Consider the following 26,108-nt stretch of genomic DNA (forward strand, 5'->3'; position numbering starts at 1 on the left):
GAGCAAAGGAGCAAAGAGCAAGTGCTAAGGAGCGAGGAGCAAGTGCCAAGGAGCGAGGAGCAAGCCTGCAGAGGTAAGTAACTTAGTAATCTAGTTAGTTTAGCTGGTTAGGTAGTTAATTTAGTTGTTTGAGTTTAACTGTTTAAAGATCATGTATTTAAATTAAATTAATTAATCCCAATAAATTAAATTAATTTGCAGATTCAAGAATCAAAACCCTACAAACATCAAACACCATGGACCTGGCGATATTTATTGGCATTTTCCTCTTCCTGGTCCCTTTTATGATTATTATGGTGCTGGAGAGTAGGAAACGGAGGGGGCCCCAAACTGAAGAGGGGGATGAAGAAGCCGGAGAAAGTCAAATGGGTGAAAACCCCAGTGAGGATGAGGTGGAGGAGGGTGAACATGACCCTCAAAAAACTAAACAAGACCAAACTCCATTGTGGAAATATGTTCACAGGGCTGAAACAGGGAGAGGGGGTGGAACCACTAAATTTCATTGCCCCCATTGCAACACTGATTACACAGGTTCATACACCCGTGCTAGAAGACATCTCTGCGGGAAAAGGCCATGGGATGGAGAGAAACAAATAGGAATCAAAACTTGTGCAGCGGTGTCAACAGCAGATAGAGCCAAATACATAAAGGAAGAGGAGGATGCCCAATACAGAACAAAAAGATCAAGGGGTTTCTTTGAACCAAGCTCACAATCACAAAGAACTCCTTCAGCATCCTCCCAAGGCAGTGGATATGGACATGGACGCACAGGGTCATCATCTTTAAGGCATAGAACCATATCAGATTTCCTTGATGAGGGGTGTAGGAATGATGTGGATTCAAAAGTTTACAGGTTTCTCTATGTATGTGGGATACCATTCAATGTTCTACGCTCACCTTATTGGCACGAAATGGTTTCTGCCATAAATGATGCCCCTAAAGGATACAAGAGCCCTGGGTATGACAAGGCAAGAACTGTTGGCCTTGATCATGAAAAAGCAAAAATATCACATTCTTTGAATAAAATGACAAGTTCTTGGACTGACAATGGGGTGTCCATTGTATCTGATGGATGGACAAATGTAAAAGGCAAGCCATTGATAAGTGTTCTTGCTGTGTCTGTTAGTGGTCCCATCTTTCTAGCTGCACATGATTACTCAGACAAGTTCAAGACCGCCATCAACATTGCAGAAGCATTACTTGAAACAATTGAGCGTATTGGCCCATACAATGTCATCCAAGTCATCACTGATAATGATCCTAATTGTAAGGCAGCGGGAGCAATTATTGAGGATAAATACCCGAACATATTTTGGTCTGGATGTTTGGTTCACACATTGAACCTTCTGTTGCATGATATTGTCAAAAACAAAAATGAACAATACCAATGGATTGGTAATTTGTACAAGAAAGGAAAACAAATGATAAAATTTATTACAAATCATAGCAATACCCATGGCCTTTTCCGCAGTCACTCGAGATTGGAGTTGCTGAAGATTGTGAGGACTAGATTTGGTAGCTATTACCTCACCTTCAGACGCCTTTTGAAGGTAAGAGAGGCATTAGCTAGCATGGTATCAAGTCCACATTGGCAGGTGTTAAAGGAAAGGGCTACAAATGTAGCTGACATGGCAGGTTTTGAAATGGTGGAGGAGGCCGCTCTTGATGGGCAGTTTTGGACAACTGTGAGGCAGGTATTGGATTTCACCAAGCCAATTTATCACATGATTCGGTTTGCAGATACAGACAAACCAGTGATTGGCGAGGTGTATGAGCAAATGGATACCATGTTGGGGGAAATAAAAGACATTGTTCATAATAGAGATCCCAACTTGTACAAACTGATTCATGATTTTGTGTGTGAACGGTGGAATAGGCTTAACCTTCCACTACATTGCTTGGCGTATATCCTTACGCCAAAATACTACTCTACATCTCGGTTGGGCCAACCTGCAGCAGGGGGTGGGGTTAGGACCAAACCCCATTTAGATCAAGAGGTAACTAAAGGATATCTGGAAGCATTAGAAAAGTTGGTGCCTGACAGGGAGGAATGTGCAGATGTGCGCCTTGAAATAGGCAGATACTTCAGTGGCACTGGTTTGTATGGTAACTTCCATGCAATGGACGACAAAGATAAATTTGATTCTCTCACATGGTGGGAAACATATGGCGGTCACGGACTTTTGCCAAAATTGGCAAAAAAAGTTCTTTCACAGGTTGTAAATTCTTCTTCTGCAGAGAGGTGTTGGAGCACCTACAGTTATATACATAATGTGAAAAGAAACAGACTCAATGAAAACCGAGCCGAAAGCTTGGTTTATGTGCACTACAACTTGATGTTGTTGAGTCATTACTGTGATCGGGCTAATGAGGATCCCACATATAAAATTTGGGACAATCATCCAGAGGATGACAATTTGGAGGATGGCATTGTACATATTGAAGAACTAGAAGAGGAACTTGTAAGGGATGAAAATGAAGCAGCAGCCATGCCACCTCCACCTCCACCTCCACCATCCAGTAGCAGTGCTCGAGGTCCGAGTCTTGTTCCTTTGCTGTCGCCACCTCCATCTACACCCTCGCGTGGAGGTTCTAGTTCTGGTCGTCGGTCTGTGCGGGAGACTCCTAGAAGACCACCACGACCTGCTTATACTCCTGGAGACTCTCGTGGCAAGGACCACATGTAGATTTACAGTTTACTTGTCTTTTTTAGTTTCTATTAGACTTTAGTTTTCATAATTGTTGAGTTTTGAGTCCTTGACTCTTGACTCTTGACTCTTGACTCTTTCATATCATTATGATATTTTTTGTAAACATTATATCATTGTGACAATGACAATTTGAAGTTTGAAGTTGGGCCTTGGCAAATATAACTCATTGGTAATGATTGTGAATTATGAATATGATGCTTTGTGAAAGACTAAAGTTGTTTCATTTCATCTCATTATTCATGTTTCATTTTATAAATTTTTAACATTTCATATCATGTTAACAGTTAGAAGTTAGGACTTAGAAATATCTTCGATATTACTTCTTGTAATGGTTAAACTTGGCTTACAAGTACAACTTTGGTGATCAATGATGATAAATGTTATTGAATTTTCAATTCTGAAAGCTTGAAGTTGAAACTTTAATATTAAATTTGATGAATCATGATTTATAAGACTCAATATGTTGCAGTTGTAATATGTATTTTACTAACTTGTGGACATGGTTGATGACGATTATAATTTCTAGATGATTGATGTGATATGGTTCAATGATCAATTTATGTTTTTTTATGTTTTTTATGTCTATTTCATCATTCTACATGTTTTTGTTGACATATATGTATCAAAAATTAAAAAATATATATATTTTTAAAAAATCGCTCCCGGATTCGCTCCCAAACCGGGAGCTTCTGAAAATGGTCGCTCCCGCTCCCGTTTTCGCTCCCGCTCCCGCTCCCAAGTAACATTGATGCAAACACATATGAGTTCATTTACATGCTAAATTCTCAAAGTTTTAAAATCTATCTCATTTTCCATTTATGAAGCATTTGCATGTAAGTATATTTTAATTGGGGAATTAACACAATTTGCACTCTCATCTAGGCATTTTGGTATAAGAAGGCTTCCAAGCCTCACTAAAATTTTACCTCCAACATAAGTTGGTTGAAGTAGACATCTTAGGGACCCTCTACTCCTCTATTGACTCCTCACTATGAGATTTATATTTTTGGACATGGGTGAAGCCTAAGGATTGAAGTATTCAATTGCAAATCTTGTTGTAAAGGTAAACTAATAAAATTAACCAAGAGCACCTTCCATCACATTTATTTTACTTGTCTCTTGATATTTTGAGTTGTTATTCTGCGAAGTTTATTTTCAAGAACATTTCAAAGCAAGTATTGGGATTCTTCAAATTGGTAATAAGTGTTTTCATTTCATGCTCAAATCTAATTCCATATTGACATCTTGATTTAGCATTTAGTATCTCCCATTTTACTTTTTCCAAAGTAAATTTTCTAATTGTTGAGTTTTGGCAAGATATGTTTTGATTCATGAATTGATTTTATATCTTACAAATATCTTGTGCTAACATCTTTTGTTTGCATTTCAGGATTATTTTGCTTTCATTATTAGAAGCATTATATCTTTACTTTGAGCAAATTTATCTTTTATTTTGTTGAGAAAACTCTTTATAAGGCATTGGTTTTATGGTTTTATCATGTTAATGATTTTTACTGCTCATATCATATTTTGCTCATAATTCTTAAAAGTAATCTACTTTCAATTTAACATCTCTCCTAGAACTTCGCATTTCTTTTAACTTAACTTTTCATTGGGGACCACCCCCCTTAGCTAACCTAGGAAATAGCTTAGACGGAGAGAGTCGGGAACAGTGTGACAACCCCTTCTCTTAATTCCTTGCCATCAACCACACCTTATGGGGTTGAAGGATTTTCTCACTGACTTGTATTTAAGTATAGGCGGCAGGAGTAACAATAATAATAATAATACTAGTAAGGATAAAAATATTAATTCTTGACTTGTCTAATCATGATTGATTTGATTTTAAAGTGGATTCCATATGTCGAGATCATCCTTGATCATTTAGGGAAAGTCACTTCCAAAATGAAATGTGACTTTCTATTTTTGGAAAGTCATATTAGAATTGTCGTAAATGAAATTTTATTATATAGGTGATTCAAACAAAACTGAAAGATATGATTTCTTCTATGCGGAATTCATCCTTGAGCTGCCAAATTTTAACATGCCCTCTCAGCTAGAGAGGAATTTCATTCTACATCAAAGATCTTAGCTTCTTCTGGTCTCATTCATTCATCTCAAGTCAACTATGTTTTGTAATATCTGTAACAATGAAGTCAAAATATAAAGAAAAACCATCTACTTGACACAAATTTGGAAAGGAAATAATCATCACATGGACAAGACTCAAAGAAGTCACACAGACAAGAATCAAACACAACCAAATTTCATTAAACATCAAGTGGTGGAACACCTGCATCCTAAACAAGTCTCACTACACCTATTGGCCAGATAGGTGACTCTTCCCATGTCCCAAACTGTGGGTTGGATGCATACTGAGGCATACTCTTGTGGCACACACTATACAAGAAGTCCCTCATCCTGAAGAGCTTTCCGGCATCATTCCCTAATCGTGTGAGGTATGATAGGGGGGAAGGTAGATTAGTGTTCTCGATCAGCAGTGACTGCTTCCCAGAAGAGTCACGTCCATAAGTCCATGCTGCTCTCTAAAAACCAAAAACTTTCCTTTCAGTAAATGCTTGGTAAAGATGTTAGCTATCTGACCATCGGTGGAGATGTAATGGGGCCTCATTGCTCCTCTCTGCACCATATCTGAGATATAGTGATGCTTAATCTCAATATGCTTGGACTTATCATGAAACACAAGATTTTCTGCAAGACGAATCCCACTCCTATTGTCACAACATGTAATTACTATGTCTAGAACTTGCTCAAATAGTTCCCCAAAAAGCTTTCTCAGCCAAACTGCCTCACAGCTAGCCATGCTAGCAGCAATGTACACAACTTCAATTGTACTCAATGCAACAGACTTCTTATTTCTGCTCATCCAAGAGATCATGGCAAATCCCAAGCTAGAGCAGCATCCAAAAGTGCTCTTTCTATCAGCAGAGTTACCAGCCCAATCAGTGTTTGTATATCCATGAAGTCTTAAATTTTTAGAAATGTATTTCAATCCTAGATTGATAGTTCCATGCAAGTATTTGAGTACATGTTTTGCAGCAATCCAATGGGCATGAAAGGGATCAATCATATGTTGACTTAAAGTGTTTACAACAAAGCATATGTCAGGCCTAGTGTTTACCAAAAACATCAAAGCACCAATGAGTTGTCTATACTCTGTGGGATTTGCCAGATTAGGTCCTGCAGCTTTGCCACATAATTTCTTAAAGTTCATTTCCGTAAGAGTATGCATGGACTTACATTCTACCATAGCAAATCTTTCAAGAAGCTTAACAACATATTTTCCTTGAGAAAGATAAATTTCACCAAGTCTTTGCCAGACCTCTAGACCCAAAAAGTAATGCATCAAACCAAGGTCTTTCATTTCAAATTCAGAAGCTAACTCCCTCTTACACTGGAGGATAAGAGGTTCTCCTCCTGTCAAGAATAAATCATCAACATACAATACCAAAATCAAAGGTATACCTTGGACAGTCTTGAAGTAGAAGTTTGGGTCTGCACTACTTTTGGTGCAACCAACCTTCATCGTGTAGCTATCAATGCAACATACCAAGCTTTTGGAGCTTGCTTCGGCCCATATAAGGCTTTCTTCAATCTTTATACATGAGTTTCTCTGTTATGCTCTTTAAAGCCTTGTGGTTGTTCCACAAATACCTCTTCCTTGAGGAAGCCATGCAAGAAAGCAGTTTTCACATCCATTTGGTGAAGAGTACATCCCTGGATAGCAGCCAACAACAATAGATCAAATAGTAGTATATCGAGCTATAGGTGCAAAAATCTCATCATAATCTATTCCCTCTTTTTGAGAGAAGCTTCTAGCTACAAATCTAGCCTTATATTTTTCAATACTACCAGTTGCACCATGTTTAATCTTAAACAACCATTGGGAAGTGACAACAAATTTACCTTTAGGTCTAGGAACCACTTCCCATACATCATTCGGGTGATGGACTCATATTCTTCAGCCATGGCATCTTTCCAAACTTTTTCTTTTGCAACTTCTTCAAAGGTGCAAGGTTTTGCTAGAATGATGTTGCTCATGGAAACAAAAAACTCTTGAAACTGACTTGGCTTCTTACTTTCTTTTAACATTCCCCTTGGGGTAGCATGTTGTTCAGCATCTTGCAAGGTATCTTGTAGCTATAGTGGTCTCTTTCTGGTAGGAGGATCATGTAGTGGAGGATCTAGAGGATCCAAAGAACCCATGGGATTATCAGCAAGTTCATTCTCAAGTTCCGGTTCAGACTCAGATGCAGACTCTTTTTCATTAACAGTTTGCCTTTCAACAATGGCAGGAGGAGAGTCTCTTGCTTTTCCAAGAGCTACATATTCATCAAATGTTATGTCTCTACTAAACTCTATAGTTCTTTGACCAGGTACATAAATTCTATAAGCTTTTGAATTATCACAATAACCAACAAACATACCTTTCTTCCCTGAAGCTTGTTTGTTCCTTTTCTCTTTTGGCACGTGCAAGTGCACAGGACAGCGAAAGATTCCCAAATGAATCACCTCAAGCCTTTTACTAGTGAAGACTTCTTCAGGAGTATTATTATGTAAGGCCTGCTGAGGAGTTCCGTTTTACACATAAGCAGCAGTATTTGCAGCTTCTCCCCACAAAAACTTGGATAGCTTTTAATCAAGTAGCATGGCTCTAACTGCTTCCATAATGGTTTTATTCTTCCTTTCAACCACGCCATTTTGTTGTGGATTGTATGGCACAGTGGTTTCTTTCTTTATTCCGACGTCTTTACAAAGATGATTAAAATCATTAGAGGTGAACTCTCCCCCATTATCAGATCTTAAAGTTTTGATCGGCTTTCCAATTTGATTTTCAATCAAATCCTTGAAATCTTTGAACATGTCAAATGCTTCACCTTTCTTTTTCAAAAAGAATATCCATGGTTTGCAAGAAAAATCATCAACAAAAATCATGAAATACAAGTAGCCACCACGAGAAGTAGCAAGCATAGGTCCACATAAATCAGAATGTATGAGTTGAAGTACCTGACTAGTTTTTGCTCTGCTGAAGGCAATGATCCCTTTACATGCTTTCCACTTGCACATCCCGAGCAAACTCCTTCATGATTCATTCTAATCTCAGGCATTCCAAAAACTGTATTCCTTACATGAGATAAGGCTTTGTAGTGTAAGTGAGTGAATCTTTTGTGTCACAGTTCACACTGAAGATCAATATTATGGACTAGTGCATGAATGGGTTTACCATTGACTTTGTAAATCCCTTCACATCTTATCCAAGAGTGAAGGCTTCTCTCATACTTGAGTTCAAAGGCCAAGTTCGAACTTTTCCATTAATAAAAGCAATTTTCATGATTTTATCTTCTAGAGCAGATATGGATACAAGATTATTTTTCAAACCAGGTACATACAAAACTTCTTGCAGAAAAATAGCTTTGTCATCATCTAACTGAAATGAAACTGAACCATAACTTTTAACTTAGTGAGCATAATTATCTCCAAGGATAACATTTAAATTAGTCTCCCTCTCAACTAGATTAGAGAGTGTTTTTTTGTAACCAGTAAAATGTTTGGAAGCACCACTATCAACTAGTCAGCTATCAAATGAATCTACAAAAGAACTCGAAGGAGCAGAAACAAGAAAATATTTGGATTGAGTTTCCGTTGCATTATTGCTATACCTTGGATTTCTTGTTTTCTTAAGATGGTATTTTCTTTGATTTTCAGAAGTGTATTTTCTATAATCATATTTGTTTTTGAATCTAGGTGCTCTTCTTTCTTTCTTTACAGTCACGAGCAAAGTGACCATGCTTTTAACAGTTAAAGCATCTAACTTTTGACATGTATAAATTCCCTTTATTTGATTTGAAAGAAGATTTATTTTTATTATCTTTCTTTCTCTTGTCATAGGCTGAAAATGCAGTAGGTTCTCCTTCTTCATGATGTGAAATTCTCCCTCTGGAGATCATTCTGGCCTCCTCTTAGATACACTTTCCCAGGAGCTCATCAAATGTGGGAATAGTGTTGATATTGCTAATGGTGGTGATAAAAGTCTCCCAAACAGGAGAAAGGCCTCCAAGTGCAATCAACACCATTTCTTTGTCGAGTACAACTTCACCAACTGTTGACAATTGATTCCTGATTTTGGTCATTCTCAAGAAGTATGCTTGAACCGTCTCTCCTTTGTTCATCTTAATGTCATTCAGTTGATTTTTCAAGGTAATAATTTAGTTCAAGTTACTAATTGCAAACATGTTAATTAGTTTGTCATACATTTCTTTAGCTTTCTTCAAACCAGAAACATAAGTAATGAGATGATCACTAAGAGAATCAAGGATAATTTTTCTAGTTTTGATTTCACCATTTTTATGTTTGGATTTGACAGCAGCACTTGAATTCTCTAGTGGATTAGCTACTGTGTCTTCAACATACTCCAGAACTTCGTGTTCTTCAAGAGTGATATCTAGCCTTGCTTTCCATGGACCAAAGTTTGAAGCATCATTTAGCTTCTCCTCTACCTTGAAATAGGACGAAGTCATCTTGATCAGAAAACTTTGGCAGCAAGTGGGGTCTCTTCAGGTGATCTCTGGTCTCCTTGGACTTGTCTTCACCAAGGCTCTAATACCATGTTAAAAATTTTAAAGTTCTAAGCATAATTTTTGAAAAAATTGGAGAAACTTGGAAGTTCTATGCAAAAAATTGAATGTACTTTGCAAAAAATTGAATGGAACTGAATGTACTTTACAAAAGTTTGAATAGAAACTGAATGTGGTCTCCTTGGACTTGTCTTCACCAAGGCTCTAATACCATGTTAAAAATTTGAAAGTTCTATGCAGAGTTAATAAAAAAAAAATTACAGAAACTTGAAAGTTCTATGCAGAAATTGAATGTACTTTGCAGAAAACTGAATGGAACTTAATGTACTTTGCAGAAAGCTGAATGTACTTTATAGAAAATTGAATGGAACAAAATTTTATATGTTATTACAATTACTTCGAATGCAGATTTCTTTTTCAAAACTTTTCAGATCCGCAATTGTAGAGAGAACATAAACTTAAAGATCATATGAAGACAGCCAAGCACAAATATGAGACACTGAGAATTTGGTCCAATAACCAGGGCAAAACCTCTCGAGGGGGAAAACCCAAATGATTCTTCTTCTATTAGATTTCTTCAATTATTCAGTAGAGTACAGAGAGAGAGAGAATGAGAATGAACAAAGTCACCAATCTTTGATCAACTTGCAGTTGAAGTGCACTTGCTCTTTGCTTGAAGGTCTCCTCCTTGCTCTTGATCTTCACTTGCTCTCACACTTCTCACACTCAACATTCGCTCTCCTTCTTCACAATGAACATGCTACTCTCAACTCTCACTTTCTCTTCCTTAAATAGATAAGAAAAGAGAGGAGTTACAGTTTTGCCGTACATTGAATTAGTGAGGGAGATTTACATTCTCTTAAGTGTGAAGTTACTATTTTATTCCAAGATAGAGGGTTGATTTGCCTAGTAAGAGATTCTCAATTTAATTTACTTATTCCATGAGAGAATTCAATTTTATTAATCCATTAAACATGAATGACTTTAGATTATTTTATAAAGAATAGTATCATAATAATAATAATACTAGTAAGGATAACAATATTAATTTTTGACTTGTACAATCATGATTGATTTGATTTTAAAGTGGATTCCATATGTTGAGATCATCCCTGATCATTTAAACATGACTTTCTATTTTTGAAAAGTGACTTCCAAATTGAGATGTGACTTACTATTTTTGGAAAGTCATATTAGAATTGTCATAAATGAAAATTTATTAAAGGTGGTTCAAACAGAACTGAAAGATGTGATTTCTTCTAGGAGAAATTCATCCCTAAGCTGCCAAATTTTCACAGGATCAGAGTGAGCTCCGCCTTGAGCGTTGTCGCATTCCTATGTACAATTTGAGCGACAATAGCACCCAAATTCACGAAGGTTTAAATCTTGCACAGGCTCTACAAAAATGATAACAGCGAAAAGCCACTCTGTCTTCCGCTGCCAATGCTCCACACACCCATACACTCCCACAATCAGCAGCAGTTGCACTTTGTTTTTACAACGAGAGAAATTGAGAGAGTGTGTCAGCTTGTCAATGTGTCAATTTGTCTTCTCTTCCGCTGTGCGCTCATATATATTTTCTCCTAGCATCCATTGCTTTTTTTGAAACACCGCCAGCTTGGATTTCCGATGCACGAGGAGGATGGGCACCATCCTCTTCCCCATCGCCCAAAACCCATCTCCTAAATTAAGTTGTCAGTCAGGTGGATCAGCCAGGTCTGCAAAAGGTAGCTCAGCATTAAGTTCAGGTCTGGGTTTCGTGGCTTTCAAGGCACGTAGCAAGTTCCCCTCCCCCCCCAAACAATGGATCCATGGCGACCCTTCCTTCAGGCCAGCATTAAAAACTAACACTTGATTTTCAGTGTTCGCAATCAAGTTGCCTTCACCAGCCGTGGCATCCATGTTGGCATTAAAATTCAAATTACAAAAAAAAAACAGGGGGATAAAAGTGAGGGCCGTCACACTTTCCTCTTGGGTTTCTAATGAATATTCCAGCCAACTTAGGGCTGTTATAGTATGCTATTTGCTGGTGTCATAGACCCTAAAACTTTGTTGAAATAGCCCTCATATGAGCCCATCTGTCCACAAATATCTAATCTAGAAAATAGACACTACTCCTCCCCTTTCAACCACCCAAAATACATATAAAAATCATCTTTTATTTTCTGTTTCGCAATCTGAGAATTTACAGTGGAAAATTATTTTTATTTCAGATTGTATTTTGAGTCTAATAAACCCTCATTCATCAATTTTTTAAAGACCGATTTCTGTTTGTAAATCTATTATTTCTAGCTTCATATTTGACCTCGGATTTGCTATTAACCCAAGGGAATCTTGCTGCTTTATCATTGTTAAACACACACATGGCAGCAAGAGAATCTGAAGGATAAAACATGGGAGTACATTTTTATTAACAAGAGATATACATTTATATTACATAGTTTGACCGTTGGATTCCACATCCCAAGGTCTCTTGGACTCCTTTTGTCTATTCGGCTTCCACACTAAACCATTGAGGATTAGATGTCCAACATTGCCCCCCTTAATCTGAAGGGTTATGTATGATTCCAAGAAGAGAGCTGTAATACAAAATGTGCAAAAATGCATGGCAACACTAGGTTGAATGTGCTCTTTGAAATGCTGGTATAAAGGGCGGTGGTTTAAGGATGACCACCAACACTAGAACACTTAGTGCAGTTCCCGAAACTCTTCCAAAACTGGCAAGAAGCTGAAGTCTTCTGCTAAAGGAAGTGCTCCTATTGTTTTGAAGAGGGAAACCTTCAACCAATAAAGGGAGGTCTCACCCCGCATAAAAGGGAGAACTTCAACCTGAAAAGGGAAGTCTTAACCTGTGATGGTTTAAGGATGACCAACAACTTTGGAATGCTTAATGCAATTCCTGGAACTCTTCCAAAACTGGCAAGAAGATGAAGTCTTCTGCTAAAGGAAGTGTTCTCAATTTTGTTCCTGGAATTCTTCCAAAACTGGCAAGAAGTTGAAGTCCTCTGCTAGAGGAAGTGTCCTAGATTACCAACTGAAGGCATGCTCAGGAGCATCTTTGTCTCTGGCTACAACTCTAAAACTGGTGTGACAGGTTGTGGCTCAGGCTCGCTTGATGTGACTTTGAAGATTGTAGATGACCATCATTTCCCCCCCTGTCAGATACAAGGTGAGATGATGGAGAAAACTCAACTACAAGACTGTTCAATGCTCTAGAACAAGTTCTGACATGTGATTGGAATATCTTCTTGGCTGTTGATGCTCATTGCCAAGAAGCGATCCATCCAAGATGAATCTTTGTTCTTGCAGGACGTTTGTTTCCGAAGCATCTGTGTGAAGAATGGGTGGTTTTATGACAGTGCTTACATGGATGAAGATCAAAACAGTGATCTTTGTGACCGAGTTGGCATTTCACAATTTGTTGTTGTTGTTGTTGCTGTGGAAGACGAGCAGAATCTGGAACAGCTGGAGGTAAACTGTCATGAAGGAATCCAGCACTCTGAAACTGAATGGGCTTTGAGTAGTCTGGAATATGAAAGGACAAGTCCTTCTCATATCCAAGACTAGTTATGTGCTTGTTGTGGACAAGCTGTTCCCAAGGTCTGATGATGGGCTTGGGAAGTGCAGACTGAGTTTCTACATCTGCATGTACAACTGTTGCTTTATTGGGTACTAAATTTGAACCAACTGTAACATTATTGACTTGCTTCTGATGGGTTGCAGTCTCAATGTTCTGAACAGAAACATGTTCAGAATGACTCCTCTGTTTTAATTCTTCTTGCTGTAGCTGAGATTCGAGTTGCAAAAAGTCAATTTTCTCTTGTGCATTTTGTAGACAGACCTGAATGTCTATGAGAGAAACTTTGCTGACTTTTAATGTATCATGATTAGTAGACAATATCAGAGTTTTGAGGAACTCTAATACTTCACTGATTCTGGCCATTTTTTCTTCAATGTCAGAATTACACCTTAAAAAAACTGAACACAACTACTACTCAATGCAGAAAAGTAATATCACTCATAGTACACAGCAATATCCTTTATAAATGTGCAACAAATGATCAGTGTGCAACCAGCAAGCACCAATTACAATCCATTACATGAAAATGACCAACATTATGTTCTAACAATACAGCCGACTAAACTTTTCTCCACAAAAGACTACTTTTATTTGTCAAAACAATCATTGCCTTTATACAGCCCACCAAACTCTTATGCAGCAGTCGAATCAAGGAATCAAGGCATATATATATAGATTTTGTTTGTATCTCTTCAACCTCCAAATCTACAGGTTGCTTGTATTTTGCATGACACACAAGCGCCACAAAATTATGTTAATTGGAAACACTGCAAGTATACAAACTTTGAGCCTTCTGCAATGTCTTGAAGCATACCAGGAAGCAACTTAAGTATTCATTCAACACTATAATTCTTTCTTTCCCAAAATTTGCAAGGAGCCAACAAACTAGACAATGCAAATTTATTGAAAACTATTATATCTCAACACCTCGATTAGATTGTTCCTCTTGCCTGTGAGGAATTTAGAAAAACGGAATCAGGCTATAAAGATTGTTGTCCAGGTTCTTCTTGGCAGTGAGAAGTGCCTTTGCGTTCAGATCTTTGAGCAACTAGGTTTTATTCATGACACTTGCTTTGTTGAGACTGCAATCTAACGTAAATATGTCCCATACAAATGGGCACTTTCAATTTTATATGTCTACCATCTGAGTTTTCAATTTTCAATAGAGACTCTGGTTGTAGTCAGATACAACATGGACTAACCGATTCATTTGCCTTTATCAACAGATGTCTTTTCTACATAATGTTGGCTCCACCCGTAATAACGATGAATAGATGCTTGGATTTCTGTAATGTTTCAGCAAACAAAGATAACATCGGCTTTGCAAGGTAGAGACTTGTAATTCCAGCATAAACAAAGCGAGCAAGTCCAACAGTAAATACAAGATCTCCGTGAGACACAAAAAACTTATCAACGACCCATTTTGCATCAATATGTATGTCATTTATTTGTAATTTTCTCATAGAAGATGGAGAGACCAGGTCCAGAGTAAGCAAATAAGGAAATCAGAGGGTTATGCAATGAGAGGAAGTTCATCAACTAACAACGATGACCCAAAACGGAGAGGGCGACATTTTCTCCAATGAACAGGCCAAAGATGTAATTTCTTCACAAAAAGAAACTTTAATTTTCACATCTAAATAACAACATTCCGAGTTACTATTCGGTAGTAGACCCACGATTAATCCATACATTACACGGGATGGAGAAATCAAAGCTGGAGTGCCAGTATTAATAGCCTTTTCGTGCGTGTGTTACAACAGCAACAATCATTCCTTGATAACCGTAATGGAGTCCGTGTATAATTTCCGAGATATTTTAAGCTTACAAATTTCATCAATAAAAGAAAGACGGACAATATAGAGGTTATAGAATCCTATTTCCAAGAGAGTCCGACATATCTCGTTGGGAATTTGATATCTCAAATTGCGGGGGCATAATTCACAATATCAATGACAATTTGTTCAAAGTTTTCGAATTGAAGGAGCACTCACGCATAGGCCACAAGCGTATATCCCACGATATGGAGCAGCGATGAAATGCACAGTCCACTCGGCGTGCTAGCAATATATCCCACGATATGGACGAAGCCCAAGCTATGGGAGGAGCGGTCGTAGTTCTGTCCCACTTACCACGATCCCACGCAGGCCGTTCTCCTCATCGTGATTACGCTGGTCCTCGAGCTGCAAATGGGAGCCCACATTACAGAGATCGTTTAAGGCAGAGGCGGGAGCGGCTGCGGCGGGAGTCTCCGTGACTCTTCATCTTTCGGCCATGGCAGAACAAACTGAGAGAGCTTTTCTAAAGCAACCAAAATTCTTTCTCAGTTCCAAAACGTCTGGAAGGGGAAACGACCTGGAAAAGGTGGCAACAGGTTTTGGAAGAATGTTGGTCTTGGCTTCAAGGGACCTACATCGACAAGAGGTGTCCATTCACTGGTATTGTTTCAATAAGAGGGTGTATATTAGCTGGAACATGTTACAGTGTGGAAGAAGCAGCGCTCTGATTATGCGGGTGATTATGAGTAGAAACGGTCAGAAAAGAGGAGCAGCGCTCTGATTATGCCGGTGATTATGAGTAGAAACGGTCAGAGAAGAGCAGAGGAGCAGCGCTCTGATTATGCCGGTGATTATGAGTAGAAACGGTCAGAGAAGAGCAGAGAGCCCAGAGAGCGCAGAAAGGAAAATTATGCACAGCCCAGGGAGAGCAGAGGGCGCAGAGAGAAAATATGGCAGAAAGACTGATACAAGGAGTTACAAAGGCAAGAATACTAAAAATAGGACCTGCTCATAAAGACCATAAAACAAATGGCTCAAAGAAATTATGCAGGGCAGAAATACGCCTGCTCTGATACCATGTTAAACACACACATGGCAGCAAGAGAATCTGAAGGATAAAACATGGGAGTACATTTTTATTAACAAGAGATATACATTTATATTACATAGTTTGACTGTTGGGTTCCACATCCCAAGGTCTCTTGGACTCCTTTTGTCTATTTGGCTTCCACACTAACCCATTGAGGATTAGGTGTCCAACAATCATCTTTTCATGGTCTCAAAGTCACATGTATAGATTTGGAAATATACTTGCTACAAACAAACCTTAGAACCATATTTACCGTAAGTCCTCAAGCACACTCTTCAATCATCATTTGTTTGGACTCAGATTGCCTTACGGATTCCCCCCTTGAGCTGGATAAGAGCTAGCCCAAAGTGAGAGAAAGAGCTACCAAGGTGACATTGGGTAGCCTATCTAAGTCACCTTCAGGATTTCACATGTATGGATGGGGCTTTTACATTCAAGTGAGAACCTGGGAGATAACACTGACCATTAAACTTTTCATTTCTGTCCAACATTATGTGAGATAAACTTGCCGTGTTTCTAGGAACAAAGATTCTGAATAGGGAATAAGTAAACCCTACTATAGATTCACTACTTTGATTCTGGGAAATTTCAAACCCAAAATCATTGTTGAAAGGCAATTTTTCCAAGCATCCACATGTTTAAATTTCTATTCTGAAAATTTTTTAAAACAGTTCTCTTCTGGTATTGTATTACAAAGAAATATGTCTAATAATCAACAGCAAAATTACAAACATATAGTTACTTGAAATCTTGTCTGAATCAACTCAAATCTCTCACATGGGCTACTGACCAAATTCGTGCGACTGCTGCAGGCTACTTCTACCAGATTCATGTGGTAAACTATCAAAATCAAATGGTGGCTTAGGCGAACAGCTTTGGTCCACAGTGGCCCACTTCAGAAAAATAACCCAATGGCTTCAAGCTTCACTTCATTTAAGAAAACAATCCCAACAGTTATACCTTTGATTCCTCTTTTCCTTAGCAATGGTTCACACAGTGGCTTGGCTCATATATGATATCACCAGAAGCTTGAACAGGTGGTGACAAATCTGTTTTCAACTGCAGCTTTGCAACTCACTATCCACACAAGGGACATGGGTTCACTAACAGACAGACTCTCCACGACCAGAATTCAACCCTGACCTCTACGACAGATGTGACTTCTTCTATTCAGCAGCTTGATGACTCCTCTATTCCACAAGTCAATTTTTCTTATAACAACCCAATGCACTGACTGGAAATATCTTACGTAGACAATATGTCACATCATCTCAATTAGGACTAACCTTAATATCAGGCTTGGTCTTTCCTCTAGCACTCACAAAAATGTGTCCCAACCTTTGAAACAATGCTAACATCACCTTTTTTTTCTTTATCTTTGTCTCACTTCTAACTAAATGTGTGTGTGATTGCAATTCCTTGGTGCCTCCTCTGATAACCGCAGTCCCTCAGCTCCTTCACCCGCTTCCTCAACTTCTCCTCACCATGGCTCCCATACCATGTGAGATTTACATACACAAGAGTGGACAGGATTACACTTAGAATGAGAAAGAGTGGATTTCATTCATTCAATAGATGATGCAATGTCTCTTTACATAGTAGGAGAGGAACAGTACGTTGCATAACTCACAAATACCTAACTGTTGACCACTACATTAATCACGACATTAAATGCCCCATTATCACATCACCTTATTAGTGAGAATTTACAATCAGTCAAAGTTCAAATATATCAAAGTTCTAAATATGACCATTGTCTCCAACAAATTCAAATATTAGCTATCAGTTTTAAATTTCAAAACATTAAATTATCAGATTTCAGAATATGTTTTACAAGCACCTAAGCAACACTTTTATGTTGTCAGAATTCTTCACGATATAGATGTCTCTAAATTTGTAACGATATAAGCATCATATACAGAGAAACAAACATCAGAAATTTTAAGCTTGAAAGAATCATGTACCTCTGCTGGATCAAGATGGAGGTCATCTTTGAGAAAGAAACTCACAGCAAGACGAGCCAGTCCCAAAATACCTTGAACAAAGTAGACCATGGCAATAGCCACATTATCTGGAGACATCTCTACACCAAAGAACTTGATTGTTCTGAAAATATTTCTATTGCTTTGCGGAATATTCTCACTAAAGGAACCAAGTTCACAGCGAGTTTCTGTTCTTGTAGTTTCATCAGTTTTCAAAACAGGCTGACCCCTTGAGACAGCAATACCTACAGTAAAATAAAACCAAAGCAATTCACATATCAAATATTAAATTCCAGAACTTCAAACCTAGATAACCTAAAGCTTCTGCTGACTATGACATAAAGAAATTTTCAGTCAACTTAACGTAATAAGCATTTCTCAAACACAATGTTAACAACAAGCCACAGAAGTGCACAATATAACATTGTGAAACAATGTTCAAAAGACACATTCTGAGTGAAGCAGCACAGAAGACAGACAAAATGTAGTTTATGGCATTAGTTGTTCTACCCTTCAACAGTTGGATATAAATTATTCTCAAGCATAGATAGTACTCAACAACATACCAGAAGTTGCTCTATTAGTCAGGTGGCCAGTAGGCCCTCCGTGCATCATTTGATCAAATATGCCCACGAATATAAGTAATCAAATGAATATCACATGCAGCTGAGGGATACAATGAAGGTTCTCATTGGTAAAATAGTACTAATTTTATGGGATCATATGTTATAGTTTGAAACTTTGAATCAGTAGGAAATACTATTTTCTATAGGATTCCTTCATAGTAGTATCTAAACTTTCTTATTCTTTCCTTTTGTAGTAGAGTGAAAAGAAGGCCTGGCTCCAAGCTGTTCAACAGAGAAAAGAGCTCATTACTTAACACTGCCCCTAACAACCATTGTGAGCTAATGTATCACCCATTAAAGGTGTGCAATAAATAATATTAACAATCACCCGAATTTGATGATACCCTGATAGTAGGTCAATCTTTGAAAAATAAACTGCTCCATGTAACTCATTGATCCTGGCGATAGGATACCTGTTCTTGATGGTCTTCTTGTTGAGTGCCAGGTAGTCAATACACATCCTCCACGTTCCATCCTTCTTTTTAACCGGAACTACTGACAAAGCAAACAGACTTGAGCTGGGTCTGATGTGGCCCATCGCTAGCACCTATTGGATTGCCTTTTGTATCTCTTCCTTAAATTTCTTTGGGTGCCGATATGGTGTAGTGATTACGGATTTGGCCCCTTCTTCAAACTCTATAGTATGTTCAAAATTTCAAATCCACTTTTAGGAGGCAATCCTAGGGGAATATCCCCAAATACTCGGCCATGCTTGTCCAACACTCGTTGAATGTCTGCATTGTACTGCGCGTTGCCACTGCTAAGTGTCTTTTGACTTGTAATCATGCATTCTGCAACATATGCTACATCTCCATGTCTAAATATGGCCTCCATTCTTCTGGTGAACACAACTTGTGGGCTACCATTTGCCATGCCTCTCAAAACCACCTTACTGCCATTAGGGGCTTTAAATTCCATTTCCATTGCTTGGTAGTCCATAGTGTGCTTTCCCAACGAATACAACCATTGAACCCCCAATACCATATTGATATCTGCAAGATCTATTACATAAAAATCACTAGTGAAAGTATAATTACCAAGTGTTACGCTCAAACCTGGAATCATTCATGTGCAATCCAAGTTGTACCCATCTACTACAATCACATCAAGGCCTTCGAACCCCTCTGTGGGAAGTCCTCTCTTTGCTACTAATGCCGCATCAATGAAGTTATGTCTTGAGTCTTCTCGATGGTATCCTAAAGGGTTGTTGGATTGAATGGCTTGACCCAGCCTTGTAGAAGTTTGGCTAATGCCTCTATGAAAACCATGACTAATCATTCTTCAGATATGTATGTCACCATGACTGCGATTAGTTTGAATTCTACAATAAATTCTTCGTGCAATCCGGTTTGTTTGAGTTGTGCCAATTCTTTAAGGTGTATGTTCAAGTTCTTCAGATCAAATCTATCTATCAACCTCTGCGTAAAGTCTACATAAGAAGTGATGTTCACATGTCCCAAAGTGAACAGTCCATGATACCACCAATCATGTGTGTCTCCTTCTAGGTGTAATATGGCTAATTGGATGGCATCATCTTCTAACATAGGGTTGAGCCTAAAGTAGGTGTCAAATTTTTGCACCCAAGCTCTTACTAAACATTTAGATGATCCATCAAACAAGGGGAGGGAAAGTTTACTCACCTTGCATATTAGGTCAAAATTTTGTTGTTCCCTAGGTCTATTCTAAAATTTGATATTACTATATTCCCAGAAAGTTAGGTTGTGTTACCCACCAAACGTGGATACCCCTAGGAGAGCTTTTCTCCTATTCATCTTCTTCCAGCGGGCAGCCAACAACCCCTGATAGCCACTTTATAGCCGATGCAGTGTGCCACTTCATCTCCGCCACCTGCATCAGTTGTACGTTTCCTTGCCCATTTGTCAAGAGCACATGTTAGAAGATGGGCAATCTGATCTAAAGGGTATGTTTTTCATTGTGCAATCGGGTGCTTATGCTTGTTTTTCATTTGGGCATCTTGGGCATGGATTATTGGGTGACTTGAAAGAAGGAAGGGCTTTGACTGTGGCTTGGTTCCCTAGCCTTAAATGGGGGGTTAATCTTCAACCCTAGTTTTGTGCAATCTCTTCTATTGGCCTATGGCTTTAGGAATGGCACTACTTGGAAAACCCCGATTTTGGTAGTGTGGTCCCCTTTTCCTATTCCTTATTTTTCACTCCCCTCTGCACATTACAAGCCCTATTTCACCACTTCCCTTCTTTGGGTCCACAGGGTCTAGCACACCCCCTCCCCTTGTTCACATATCTAGGTCGAGCCTGGAAACGTTGCCCTATAGGTTGATGCAGCTAAAAGAAAGATAAAAGCATATCATGGCCACAAGCAAGAAACAAAAAAAAAAAAATCATAAAATGCAAAAGATGGTCGGGACATTAATAATAGCACATGGGAAAAAGCCAAGCATGAGCTCTACCCCTTATCATTATGGCCATCACCCTAGTTCCTAGGGCCACTAATTGCCCCATCACATCATTAAAGGAACCCATGCACGTCCCAACCCCTAGTGGGCGATGAACTGCCCCACCTTTAAGAGGGTAATAACTGTTATACATCATTCATAGCATGCTCTCATTTCCTAGAGCTTTGAGCAGTAATACAAAGAAAAAGCAAGAAAAAGCAAAAGACAAATAAAGAGGGGTGGAAGAACAAAGGCTGGGGTAACTCATGCATCCACACTTTGCTCCCTCCTGAGTCCTTACATCTATATATACCCAATATGTGGACTTCCTCATTATTGTTATCCTTGTACCCATGGCATCTAGCTCTGAGCCCCCCCATTGTCCCCATCCATTCCATCATTATTCATATGCCACCTATTGATCGAAGGGTGTACCAGGGACTTGTCCTTCCACTTAAGGGTTGGGAACACCTAATAGGATCGTTTATTAGCCACTCATACCTAGGGAGGTGACACTACTACAAGATCAAAACCCCAAATTTGGAAGAGAATCCATGTATGAAGTCTCAATTTTCCCTTGATTAACAAGCTTCGTTCACTTAGGTGCACTAATGATTAATTGTACCTGGTGGTGAAGATGCAGCGCTAGGCATTGTGTGTGATTGGTAGGTAGTTTTCAACATGGATAGGGCAACTTAATAGGGGCCCAAGTCCACTAGAGGAGCATATGACACCTTATAGGTGAAGCATTGAGAGCCATGGGACTCTTATCACTTCGAAAGCATCATTCCATTCCATGGGCACCTACAGCACCCCAGTAGTCAGTGCTTTACCCCACAGTATTCATGAGATGATGCACTTGGACCAACATGCCCCCCGCCAATTTAGTAATACGTACAGGTTGTGGCAATTGATCTGAGGCCCGGATGAGGTTTGTCTCACACTTCAAGACATGGGAGGGCTAGCACCATACTCTGAGCCCTTAAAGTTGGAGCAAAACCAACTTATTTTATCACTAGGAGATCCATGAGACCCATTTTGTGCCCCAAACACAAAACCAAAGGATGATTTGCATGGAGATTAAGGGACCAACCCCTAGATCGTGATTTATGGAGCCCTCTACACTCGACACGGCACTAAATGAGCCCAACACTTGCCTTAAAAGGGCCTACGCAGGCAAGACATCAACATTTCAACCTCCTTTGTGGGCTTATTCTTATGTTTTGCATTGGCTATGAGGTTGGCTTGTAACCTAACTTAGTATCAAGCCCATTATTTCACAATTAGAGGGACTTTTAGGCTAATTTAGAGTTCATACAACATGTATAAATAAGAGAGAGCTCATTTGACTCTCTCATCATCATCTCTTGGACAATTCGACCTCTTGGAAGAATTTCGCACTTGTTCCTTCTTGGCTATTATAGATCTTTTGGATGCATTTCAATGTTTGGAAGCTAATTTGATCTTGTCTTTGAAGCTACTTCTTGGATAATGGATGGATATATTACATGTCTTGTAAGTGCTTAATGTTGATGAAATTTTTCTCTTGAAATTGTCTAATGTATGGAATTGTTGCTTCTAGAATGTGCTAAATTGTGCCCTAATTGTTGAAAATCAATTTTGAAAAGCTTTCTAGTTGAGTATTGCATATGTTATTCATTGTATGACATGTAATGAATGTTCCTAGTGGAGGAATCCTTAAACTCTCCATCAAACTCCATTATCTTTTGAAGTGGGTAAATGTTAGGAATTGGTACCTAGGGCATCAATTTTAGGCCTCCTTAGAGATGATTTAGCTCATCTTGAGCCTCCTAAGACTCCATATGCCCAAAGGACAAGGCACTAATCCAAGTCCTTGGTGGTCAACCTCACATCTTCTCCATAAATCTTCTCTTAAAAATTTTGGTCCTCTTAAGGTAGGACGTCTAACTAGGGCTTAGAGCAAATTTCCTTGGGAGAGGTTTTACAAGAACTTGAGAGCCTAAACATCAAGCTTAGGGTCTAGGCTACCTATTCTCCAAGTTTGGTGGGCATCCACTTAAGTTTACTCCATAAAATCCTAGTTATTCTTCTTCAACTTGGGGACTTCTTTGAAGGTTGTATGTGCTTAGTACTTGTTGAAGTATATCATAAGAAGCCTTTTCTCATCATTGCCTTGATCTTGGGAGTGCCTCAAACCACAAGAATTCATGAAACCCTAGATCTTGTGCCTCTTATTCCTAGGTCTCTCATAGAAAGTGAAGTGCCTTTGAAGCCTCATATCATAACTTTAAGTCTTTCTTGAGAGGTCTTAGTCTATCACCTTACATCCTAAACCCTTAGAATACCTTTTCATAGGTGATTATATCCTACTAGGACTCCTCCCATCGGTGAAGGTCTGTAAAGAGCAAGGGATCCTGGCTGTTGTGACAGTTGGCCATTGTCCCATTGTTAACACTTAGTCTAGCTATTTGTCTTGTAGGGTTTCCCTCTCCGAGGCCTGCTAGATTTTGTGGTAATAGGTTGCTCGAGTGTTATGTTCCACTGCTGCATCCTCCTGAAAGCAGTCATTAAAGAGTCTATTTGGCTCTGCTACTTCTAGAGTTGTCGTTGCTTGATTATTTATAGATTGAGGAAGTAACCGCCTGTGACTTTTGTCGTTGGTTGCCCTAGTGTTAGTGTGTATAGTAGGACCAAGGTTATGGTTATTGTTGATTTGTGGTAGCATCGGATGTGCTCTAGCCATGAAAATTGGTGGAGAGGCTAAAGCACATGAGATCTCCAAGACCCGAAAATGGTTTGGACAGACTGTACCCGATTTGGGAGATATTAAAATAATTAATATTTTTAATGGAGTTCGTAAGTCTAAACTTAGGAAAAATCAAATATTAATGGGTATTAATATAAAACTGGGTTAGAAAGTTCCAAAAGTTATGGATCAAGCCAAATTTAATCTTAGTCGTTGATTAGAGATTTAATCTCGGTTGTTGAAGGACCAACGAGAAAAAGTATAAGAAGAGGCTTGAGGGTCAGTTGGAGGACACACCAGAGTGATCAGTCATTCATTTTGCTAGAGCGGGGTTGCTAAGCAAAGTTGAATCAGTGATCAGCAGCGACGGGCAGTGAGTGCTGCACAAAGAGGCAGAGACAGTACCAAGAGACTAGCGCAAAAGCAGTGAGCGAGAGGCAGCAGCTAGAGCAGGCCACACAAAGACAGCACAGAGGCTAGAGGGACTACGTCATCCACGCAGACACTGCAGGAGTGACACAGAAGGGTCCCAGAAGCTGCGCAGTGCCTCAGAGGGCTTACACAGAGAGGTTTGAGGCTGATGCAGAGGCCAGAAGGGCCAACGCAGAGCTTCAGAGAAGCTAGAGAGGGTTTCGTGGGACAGGTTTTCTGAATCCCTATTTCCGAATAGAGAGGTATTGCTACTGTGTATTTTTCCTCTATCGGGTGAGCCGGTTAGGCACGCAGTTGTACGAAATACTGCATAATATAAACCCTCAGAATAGTTGAACCAATTTTCCCACATTGGGTTTCTCGGGGACATTCATCCAAAAATAACAATGTCACTTGTGTGTTTGTTTTCTTTCAGCTGTTGATCTGTAGATGTTGGGATTGTATTGTGTTTATTTCGTTATTTATATGTTTTAAATAACTTGTTCGAAATTAACAAGTAGAAGAAATAAACCAGAAGAATACAGATTAAATTTCTAACGAATAGAGTTAGAAATTTCAACATGGTATCGAAGCGTGGTTGCAGATCACAGGAAAGCTGAAGGCATCAGTTGAGCAGGGCATTTGCAGCAGATTCAGCTGTCCCGAGTGACAGAGTTGATCCTTGCAGAAAGCGACAGAGGAAGGGCTGACGCAGATGGACTACGACATCAATCTGGGCCTGAGAGAGGCCAACACAGAGGCTGAGAAAGGCAGAAACAGGCTCACACAGAGGCCAGGAGCGCTGACGCAGTTGGCTAAGGGAGTTGTTTTGCCGATGCCGGGATTGTGCAGAGCCAAGAGGATCAATCCTTCAGTTGCTGGGCCGAAGGAAGCTGTGGGCAATTTGCAGGAGCGACGCTGGTGGGGTATTGTGGTCAGAACAGTACCTAACAGGGCAAAACCAAGGTAGAGGGAGTTGTTGCCGAGGCGGATTTCTAGCCAAGGAATCTGGATCAATGTTGCAGTTGCACAGACGATCGGAGAGGGGCAACTTGACGGTTGGCAGAAGGATTTCCAGGAGGGAAATCGAGACTCAGAGGGAGTCCAAAAGAGAACTTCCAGATGGGAAGTAGAGAGACTCGAAGGAGTCGAACCGAGAACTTCCAGATGGGAAGTAGAGAGACTCAGCAGGAGTCGAACCGAGAACTTCCAGGCAGGAAGTAGAGAGACTCGGAGGAGTCGACAGAGAAGAGTAGAGAGATGGTTGTGAATGGGCTGAGGGATCAGGATAAGCTAGACAGAGCATCCAACTTTGTGGTCTGGAAGGCCAGGATCCTGTCCATTCTAGACAAACATCGCATCAAGGGCTTCGCCTTGAGAGTAATGGCTATCCCAATTGACCCGGTAGCTAATGAAAGGTACGAGGAGGCAATGGCCAAGGCAAAATGCATCATCCTTGATGGGGTCAAGGATCATGTGGTCCAACATATTGCCAAGAAGGAGACAGCAAAGGAAATGTGGGATACCTTGAAGACGTTGTACCAGCATACTTTCGTGCAGAGGAAGATGCTACTTGAGAATCAGCTACGGTCATACCAAATGCAGAAGGGAGAGCAGATAGATCTCTTCCTCGGTCGATTGAAGGAGATCCAGGACCAACTGACTTCCATAGGGGCCACGCCAGATCAGGAGTTGATGGTAAGAACCGCACTAAACGCAGTCTCCGAGGAGTGGGAGACATTTGTCCAGAGCATACTGGGCAGGGTGAATCTTCCAGATTGGGAAGAATTGTGGGTGGCTCTTTGTCAAGAAGAGATCAGACGGCTGACCAAGATGGCAAGTCGCAGCAAAGGAGTCCGGATCAAGAAGGAAGAGGAAGAGGATGCAGCTCTAGCATCTGCGGGAAAGCGGGAGAAGAGGAAGAATAAGGACCTCTCCAAGGTCAAGTGCTTCCACTGTGGGGAATTGGGTCATTATGCGAACCAATGTCTGAGAAAGAAGAACAAGGGAGAAGCATCTAACTCTAAGGCAGCACCAACGAAGGCGAAGAAAGAGGTCGAAGAGGATGATGATTGTGCCACGAGTGCTCATGTACCTCTAGAGAAGAGGTGGGGAGACATTGAGTTGTAGTCAGGAGGACTACATGCGATGAGGGGCAGGATCCTTGAGTTACCCAACCTCTTGGATTATACC

At 39.7% G+C, this 26,108-nt stretch overlaps 1 protein-coding gene across 1 annotated transcript in view; it reads right to left on the reverse strand.

Annotated features, from left to right (window-relative positions):
* Positions 1 to 26,108, reverse strand: part of LOC149182729 (uncharacterized) — a 149,288-nt gene that overhangs the window by 117,315 nt on the left and 5,865 nt on the right. Inside the window, exon 2 of the mRNA XM_089414650.1 lies at positions 17,720 to 17,982. Coding sequence (XP_089270776.1) covers positions 17,720 to 17,982 — 263 coding nt within the window. The remainder of the gene's footprint in view (positions 1 to 17,719; positions 17,983 to 26,108) is intronic.

The sequence above is a fragment of the Pinus tabuliformis genome, chromosome 3_2 (genome assembly GCF_031772625.1).
Source record: "Pinus tabuliformis cultivar Carrire ecotype Pingquan chromosome 3_2, CPIR1, whole genome shotgun sequence".
Lineage (NCBI taxonomy): Eukaryota > Viridiplantae > Streptophyta > Pinopsida > Pinales > Pinaceae > Pinus > Pinus tabuliformis.